The 8,398-nt window shown below is 35.3% G+C and overlaps 2 protein-coding genes across 2 annotated transcripts in view; one reads left to right on the plus strand and one right to left on the minus strand.

Annotated features, from left to right (window-relative positions):
* The window catches only part of LOC106474884, a 9,192-nt gene extending 7,370 nt beyond the window's left edge, over positions 1 to 1,822 (minus strand). The window contains exon 1 of the mRNA XM_013935581.1: positions 1,792 to 1,822. Coding sequence (XP_013791035.1) covers positions 1,792 to 1,822 — 31 coding nt within the window. The remainder of the gene's footprint in view (positions 1 to 1,791) is intronic.
* Positions 1,823 to 2,676: 854 nt separating this feature from the next.
* LOC106474885 lies at positions 2,677 to 7,085 on the plus strand. The gene is made up of 4 exons (XM_013935582.1): positions 2,677 to 2,687; positions 6,217 to 6,264; positions 6,388 to 6,463; positions 6,714 to 7,085. The coding sequence occupies exons 1-4, from the start codon at positions 2,677 to 2,679 to the stop codon at positions 7,083 to 7,085; spliced, it is 507 nt and encodes a 168-aa protein (XP_013791036.1).
* The last annotated feature ends 1,313 nt before the right edge of the window (positions 7,086 to 8,398 follow it).

Below are 8,398 nucleotides of genomic sequence, written 5' to 3' on the forward strand. Positions count from 1 at the left end.
TAACGTGGTTAACCAACACCAAGGGACTCTGTATGTTGATAATCGATGCCAAAGGACGTTTAACGTGGTCAACCAACACCAAGGGACTCTGTATGTTGATAATCGATGCCAAAGAACATTTGATGTGGTCAACCAACGACAAGGGACGCTGTATGTTGATAAACGATGTCAAGGGACGCTTAATGTTGATAATCGATGCCAAAGGATGTTTAACGTGGTTAACCAACACCAAGGGACTCTGTATGTTGATAATCGATGCCAAAGAACATTTAATGTGGTCAACCAACACCAAGGGACGCTGTATGTTGATAATCGATGCCAAAGAACATTTGATATGGTCAACCAACAACAAGGGACGCTGTATGTTGATAATTGATTTCAAGGGACGCTGAATGTTGATAATCGATGCCAAAGGACGTTTAACGTGGTCAACCAACACCAAGGGACTCTGTATGTTGATAAGTCGATGCCAAAGAACATTTAATGTGGTCACCCAACACCAAGGGACTCTGTATGTTGATAATCGATGCCAAAGAACATTTGATGTGGTCAACCAACAACAAGGGACGCTGTATGTTGATAAACGATGTCAAGGGACGCTGCAAAGATATGCATTCGCTGATTGTTCTACGTTCACTTCAATGGTTGCGCACGATTCATTTTATGCAGAATGATCAATTACTATTTACAAACAGCCTAAAACATAGATAGAAAATTTCATGAATTTCGTTACAAAATGTAAAATATCAAGTTATTTAACTTTGATGGTTTTGAATCCTTTTTAATTCCCCATATAATAACCTAAATTAAGTGTTAAATGTTATATACACATTTCCATTATAAAAAGTCTATCCGTATATTTCTGGTTTACTGATCCATTATAAAAAGTCTATCCGTATATTTTTGGTTTACTGATCCATTATAAAAAGTCTATCCGTATATTTTTTGTTAACTGATCCATTATAAAAAGTCTATCCGTATATTTCTGGTTTACTGATCCATTATAAAAAGTCTATCCGTATATTTTGGTTAACTGATCCATTATAAAAAGTCTATCCGTATATTTTTGGTTTACTGATCCATTATAAAAAGTCTGTCCGTATATTTTTGGTTTACTGATTCATTATAAAAAGTCTATCCGTATATTTCTGGTTTACTGATCCATTATAAAAAGTCTATCCGTATATTTTTGGTTAACTGATCCATTATAAAAAGTCTATCCGTATATTTCTGGTTTACTGATCCATTATAAAAAGTCTATCCGTATATTTTTGGTTTACTGATCCAAGCAGCGCTGATGATCCTTGCACAGAAGAAACTGCAGTCCACAGCTGAGAGTACGATGAATCAAGGAATATATTACTCCTTTACGTCACGGATTATATTTGATCTTTGGTTGTAATTAAATTTAATTTGTAACATGATCATCAAGTTAATTAATGTTTTGATTTCTATATTTAAATCATGAACATAGTTGTCAAAAAGATTTGTATAAATCCTACAGCACAATAGTTGTGAAGTCAGCTTTTCCCAAGTTTCTGGTGGTTGTTTTGTTGTGAAGACAGCCGTTCCCATGTTTCTGGTGATTGTTTTGTTGTGAAGTCAGCTGTTCCCAAGTTTCTGGTGAATGTTTTGTTGTGAAGTCAGCCGTTCCCAAGTTTCTGGTGATTGTTTTGTTGTGAAGTCAGCCGTTCCCAAGTTTCTGGTTCACGGTCCGCGGATATAATACAACTGGCTTCGTCTTTGGTACAGACATAATATTTTTTTCAAAGTGAAGTGGAAATAACTTACTTGGGCCTCGAAGATCATAGTTGTTATACATGTTTTATATAGAGGGTTGGGTGCCATAGCGTGGATCGTATACATACGACCCTTGGTGTGGGCTGATTACGAAAATTTCCCTTTTGTCGACTGACTACGTGCAGTGTCCCTCGATATCAACTAATTACTTACAGCGTCCTTTGATGTCTGCTGTCAAAGTACAAGTCCATTGGCATCAATTTTCAACATATAGCGTCTCTTAGCATCGATTAATAACATACAGCGTCCCTTGGTGTTGGTTGACCACATTGAACGTCCGTTGACATCGATTATCAACATTCAGCCTCCCTTGGTGTTGGTTGACCACATTGAACGTCCCTTGGCATCGATTAATAACATATAGCCTCCCTTGGTGTTGGTTGACCACATTGAACGTCCGTTGACATCGATTATCAACATTCACAGCGTGGTTGGCAGAGCACAGGTAGCCCATTGTGTAGCTTTGTGCTTCACTTCAGACTTACGTATTTTTTTAAGAAATAAATAATTTTTCAAAAAAGAAACTTGTTTTTGAATATATATTTTCTCTTTTTTAAAGCTACACTTGTACATATATAAAGCGGAATTGTTACTGAAAGGATTACTTTAAATGAAACGAACCCTTGTACACATAAGTATCGTGGATCATTTCGACCGGTCAGTAGGGTGAGCAGTAAGTTTATGAATTCGCAAGAAACGCGTAAGACTTGAAAGGAACACTGTTAATAATGGAACATCAATAAACCTACAGTCGGAGAACATTATGCGCGTATTAAATTGTTATAGATTTTTCGACTAAAGACCGCACGCTTAAATGTCGTCATTGCAAGATCTATACTATATAATCTTACAGTATTTTGATCCCACCTCCTCTCAATGGCTCAGCAGTAAGTCTGTGGACTTAGTGTTATAAATTAGGCTTCGGACATAGCAGTCAGTCAAGTCTCCGAAGCAGCCCCTATGGATTTCTGTGTGATCAGACTGTTGACACAGACTCTGGGAAACCGATGTTCTTATACACTAAATTGATTATAAAAAGCTGCAGAGGAGATATGTGTGCTTTAAAGCTTTAAACACGACATCCTTACAACAAATCGTTTTGCAACAGAAATTACGCTGCAGGACTACTGTCAAGATGCGCGGTAGTCAGATAGAGCATGGCCAGAACACTGTGCCATGGACTGTAACGACGTGGAAAGGCTTCATTATCGTTTTAATTTAACGAACTTAACCTCATTATGACCAACCAATAAATTAAATTTTTAAAGCAAAACTGTTTCTGTTTTGTTTTTAAAGAAAGTTGACCAGCGACCGGTCTATATATTTTAACTGTTTTTGTTTTTTAAAGAAAGTTGACCAGCGACTGGTTTACGTGTTTTAACTGTTTGGGTTTTGTTTTTAAAGAAAGTTGCCCAGCGACCGGTTTACGTGTTTTAACTGTTTTTAAAGAAAGTTGATCAGTGAGTGGACTATAGATTTTAACTGTTTTTGTTTTTAAAGAAAGTTAATCAGTGACTGGTTCATAGGTTTTAACTGTTTTGTTTTTAAAGAAAGTTGCCCAGCGACCGGTCTATATATTTTAACTGTTTTTGTTTTTTAAAGAAAGTTGACCAGCGACTGGTTTACGTGTTTTAACTGCTTTTAAAGAAAGTTGATCAGTGAGTGGACTATAGATTTTAACTGTTTTTGTTTTTAAAGAAAGTTAATCAGTGACTGGTTCATAGGTTTTAACTGTTTTTGTTTTTAAAGCAAGTTGACCAGTGACTGGTTTATACGTTTTAACAGCGACTGGGTGATATATCTTCACCATTTTTTGTTTTTTAATGAAAGTTGACCAGTGAGTGGTTTATAGGTTTTTAACTGGTTATATTTTGTTTTTAAGAAAGTTGACGAGTGACTGTTATATATATATGTTTTAACTGTTTTTATTTTGTTTCTAAAGAAAGTTGACCAGTGATTGGTTTATATGTTTTTAACTGGTTGTATTTTGTTTCTAATGAAAGTTGACGAGTGAGTGGTTTGTAGGTTTTAACTGGTTTTATTTTGTTTTTAAAGAAAGTTGATCAGCGACTGGTTTATAGGTTTCAGCCTAAAATGAAATGGTAATCTCATAAGTCCTTATAGTCGGAGACAAACATACAATCTAAATAATTTACAATGTTTTAACATACAAATTATGTTTTTAAATAAATCGCTGGTTCGGCTAATGTAATCTTCGTTTATCGTGTACAAATTTGGCTTAATCCATATCCGGAAAATTATTGACCGGGTTTCTATTTTAAGCATTTATAGGCTCTTGTGACTTCTAGTTGTTTTTGCAATGTATTCGAATATCCAAACATTATATTTAATGTTGCAGGACAGAAAGACATTCAAAATATTGACGGTTTTATATCCAACTGTTGTTACTACAGATCTACACGTTAAGAATGTTAATAGATGTCAATCTGGTATTATCAATGGTTTACACATAAAGAATTTTAGTGGTCTGATGTCCATCTGGTATCGTCATAGGCCTACACATTAAGAGTCTTAGTGATATGACGTCAATCTGGTATCCTCATAGGTCTACACATTAAGAGCCACAGTGGTTTGATGGCTATATAGTATCCCCATAGGTCTACACATTAAGAATCTTAGTGGTTTGATATCTATCTGGTATTCTCATAGGTCTACACATTAAGAGTCACAGTGGTTTGATGGCTATATAGTATCCCCATAGGTCTACACATTAAGAATCTTAGTGGTTTGATATCTATCTGGTATCGTCATAGGCCTACACATTAAGAGTCTTAGTGATATGACGTCAATCTGGTATCTTCATAGGTCTACACATTAAGAATCACAGTGGTTTGATTGCTATATGGTATCCCCATTGGTCTACATATTAAGAATCTTAATTATGTGATGTCCAGCTGTTATCCTCACAGATTTACACATTAAGAGTCACATTACTTTGATGGCTATATGGTATCCCGATTGGTCTACACTTTAAGAATCGTGAATGTTTGATGTCCATCGTTGTCGCCATAGTTAGTTGGTTGTAACAAGGGTGAACGCCAGCTAACTCAAAGTATGTTCCTCTAGATGACATCATTGAAAAAGAGAGTATGTCCCTCTAGATGACGTATTGAAAAAGTAAGGATGTTCCTCTAGATGACATCATTGAAAGTATAAGTATGTTCCTTTAGATGGCATCATTGAAAAAGTATGTATGTTCTTCTAGAAGACATCATTGAAAAAGTAGTCAATATGTTTTTTCTTCAGTCGTGATTTAAGTAATAGTTTGTGTGTGTGTGTGTGTGTCTAATGAAATAATGAACGTGAATTACTTTCGTCCAGTATAAAATTGAAGTGTGACATAAACAGTATTTAAGTCCACGTTGATTGATGCTAGGCTTAGTTAATCGAATATTACTGTTTAGTATATTAATTTGTTATATAAGTACTTCAAAATCAGTATCTAAACAAAGTAGACAAAAGAAATGCTACCAAACATTTTTGAGTTAGAACATAAATAGAATAGAAATAAAGAAAACCACTAGAGCAAACATCACTGTACTTCGTTACTAAGAGCTGAGACCATCCAAGAGTACCAACCAATCACAAATATGATCTGTTGAACTGTCCAGTGTCCTTGACACACTTTATCGGGGCAGGGTTATTTCTTCCAAGAGTAAATAGCTAACGACATTTAGTCTCTGTTCACTATAAAACCTGACCACAACATCAGAAATCGTCAGTTTACTCCAAGTCTGCATCAAGTTCAGAGTTTTGTTTCCTAAGGTAGGTAAGATGTTTCTTTTCTTCTACTCTGATCAATTTCCCTCTACCAAGTTAACCCTCTGTGTAAGAGAAACCTTCAGTGACCACATATCTCTGTTCCTGTCCCTTGTTTTCGCTTATAGAGCTGGAAGTGTCGCGAGCGTGATCTATACCTGACTTTGAATACTACGACCTGACATGGTTAACTGCCCGGATCAATGAGCCAATTTTTCTCAGTATTGGTAATGTTTAAAAGTTAATTTATTTTTGTCATTGTCATATGTATTAGTTCCTAAATTGTATTAATTGTTACAGCACAAGGTGCTGGGGGTAACGGAAATTTTTAAATAGGTTTTAGGTAGGAATGAGTAAATATTGTTGCCCACAGAAACATGGACAAACAATTAATTTAAATATTGCCTGGAAGCTCCCACACAGTTTCCTCAGAATGGCAAATTCTAGTTTTCTTTGAATGTCTTATGATTAGGGTTAGCTAGAGCAGATTGATCAAGTCTTATTACTGACAGTCAGTTTTTCTACAGTTATAGACTGTTCTAAAGTAAAAACAAAACTCATTTTGTTCGTTTCTGATGTTTGGAAATAGTTTTTTTTTAAGTTTTGAAATCAAGCCGTTTTTTTGTTTTTTTTCAGGTGTGAAAAGAATCTTCATATCAACCATGAAGTGCTTTATTGTTATTGGTAGGTAGAGTGAGTTGGTCAAACGTGAACTTTTTACTTTTACAAACAATTTATTAGTATTCGTAATCGTCTGTTGGATTATGTTGGTTGAAACATTTAGCGATAAAACAGCTGTGTTTTAAGGGTTACTGATATTTTTAACAATACAATATCTCTTCTAGGTTGCCTCTTCCTGATTGCTGCTGTTGCCTTACCTCGGGTAAGTCTTCCTTATAATGGGTATGGCTACTATTGCCTTACCTAGGATAAGTCAACATTATAATTGTTTAAATATTATATTAAACCCCGAGTGTTGAGTCATGTAAATCTTGTTTGTCTAATTTCAATTTATCAGTGTGAACGATTTTGTTTTTAGTAGATTATCCAAAGGTAACTTTCGCATCGAATTAGCAGTATATTGTGGGTGTTTGCAAAAGTTTCGTAGAAAATTATTGATATTATTGTTACAGGCAAAACGTGCGGCTTACGACCTTCCACCTGGAGCCGAATTACTTGTCGGACCAATCAAAACTACCTTCTCCTGTGTTGGTCTTCACTCGGGGTACTACGCTGATGTCGACAACAACTGTCAGATCTTCCACATCTGCCACCCACAAACTCTCCCTGACGGAACCGTAGAAGTTGGACATTGGAGCTTCTTCTGTGGTAACCAGACCGTCTTCAACCAGATGAGCTTCACCTGTGCTTTCCCAGAGGAGGCCGTGCCTTGTAGAAACGCTCCTGATTTCTACTATCTTAACAACAACATCGGGAATGAGAATGCTCCCTTCCTGACAGACGATGACGTAGCTAGAGCTTATGCAGCCATCAGATCACAGTAAACTCTTCTTCTTTGCCAGTCCTGCATGTGATATCGTATTAAGAGTTTCAATATAAGGAAAAACTACAGCAAAGCAGAAGTAAGCACCACGAGGCTTCACAGATTAAAACAAAAGTCCTGCTAATGTTGTATATAAGCCTAACTCTCAATACTGGACTTGTCCGATACAACAAAACTACATGTAAAATGTACACCGTGGCTATGTCACCAGTGTAAAAAGAGTATAAATTAAATGCGTCATGTCCAATCCAAGAAATTACACATGAGATTTAAGAACTGGTCATACCACTAGTTCAAGAAGAATACATGTGAAATGTACCACACGATAAAAAGACTACTGGAACATATCACCAAAGTTATAAAATAAAATAAATCCGGCAGCAAATTCGATAATAATAGCTAAACTGTTTTATAATAAAACAATTTATGAGCATTTCAGATCTCTTCAGGATGTTCAACCCATTCAATTTTAGCCTATAAATTAAAGTGGCAACCCTATCCAGAAACAGATGCCAGATAATATATACATTGGTACAATAGCACCACTCTCAAAGCATAGGACGAAACGTTGAATTTAATGTATGATATTAGATGTTTAGGTAATACAGATAAATTTCAACGTAACAAAGTCAACTTTGATTTATAATTTAAATGATATTTAGATATATTCCGATTAAGGGAGGCGCAGATCGATATTTTCTACGGATTTTTTTTTTGGGGGGGGGAGATATTCTGACATTGACGTCTTACTGAACAATATATTGTTATTGTTCTTACTGGGGATCTGGTTAAATAATATGAATAATCGGATAATATTTTACCAGTGAGTAGTTCAGGTCATAATGAGTCTAGAGCCAGTTCTGTTTGTTGTAATTGTGTAACAATTATAATACAGAATAATGAGTCTAGAGCCAGTTCTGTTTGACTCATTATTCTGTATTCTAGAGCCAGTTCTGTTTGTTGTAATTGTGTACCAATTATAATACAGAATAATGAGTCTAGAGCCAGTTCTGTTTGTTGTAATTGTGTGTCAATTATAATACAGAATAATGAGTCTAGAGCCAGTTCTGTTAGTTGTAATTGTGTATCAATTATAACACAGAATAATGAGTCTAGAGCCAGTTCTGTTTGTTGTAATTGTGTATCAATTATAATACAGAATAATTAGTCTAGAGCCAGTTCTGTTTGTTGTAATTGTGTATCAATTATAATACAGAATAATGAGTCTAGAGCCAGTTCTGTTTGTTGTAATTGTGTATCAATTATAATACAGAATAATGAGTCTAGAGCCAGTTCTGTTTGTTGTAATTGTGT

Source organism: Limulus polyphemus, unplaced genomic scaffold (assembly GCF_000517525.1).
Source record: "Limulus polyphemus unplaced genomic scaffold, Limulus_polyphemus-2.1.2 Scaffold7817, whole genome shotgun sequence".
NCBI lineage: Eukaryota > Metazoa > Arthropoda > Merostomata > Xiphosura > Limulidae > Limulus > Limulus polyphemus.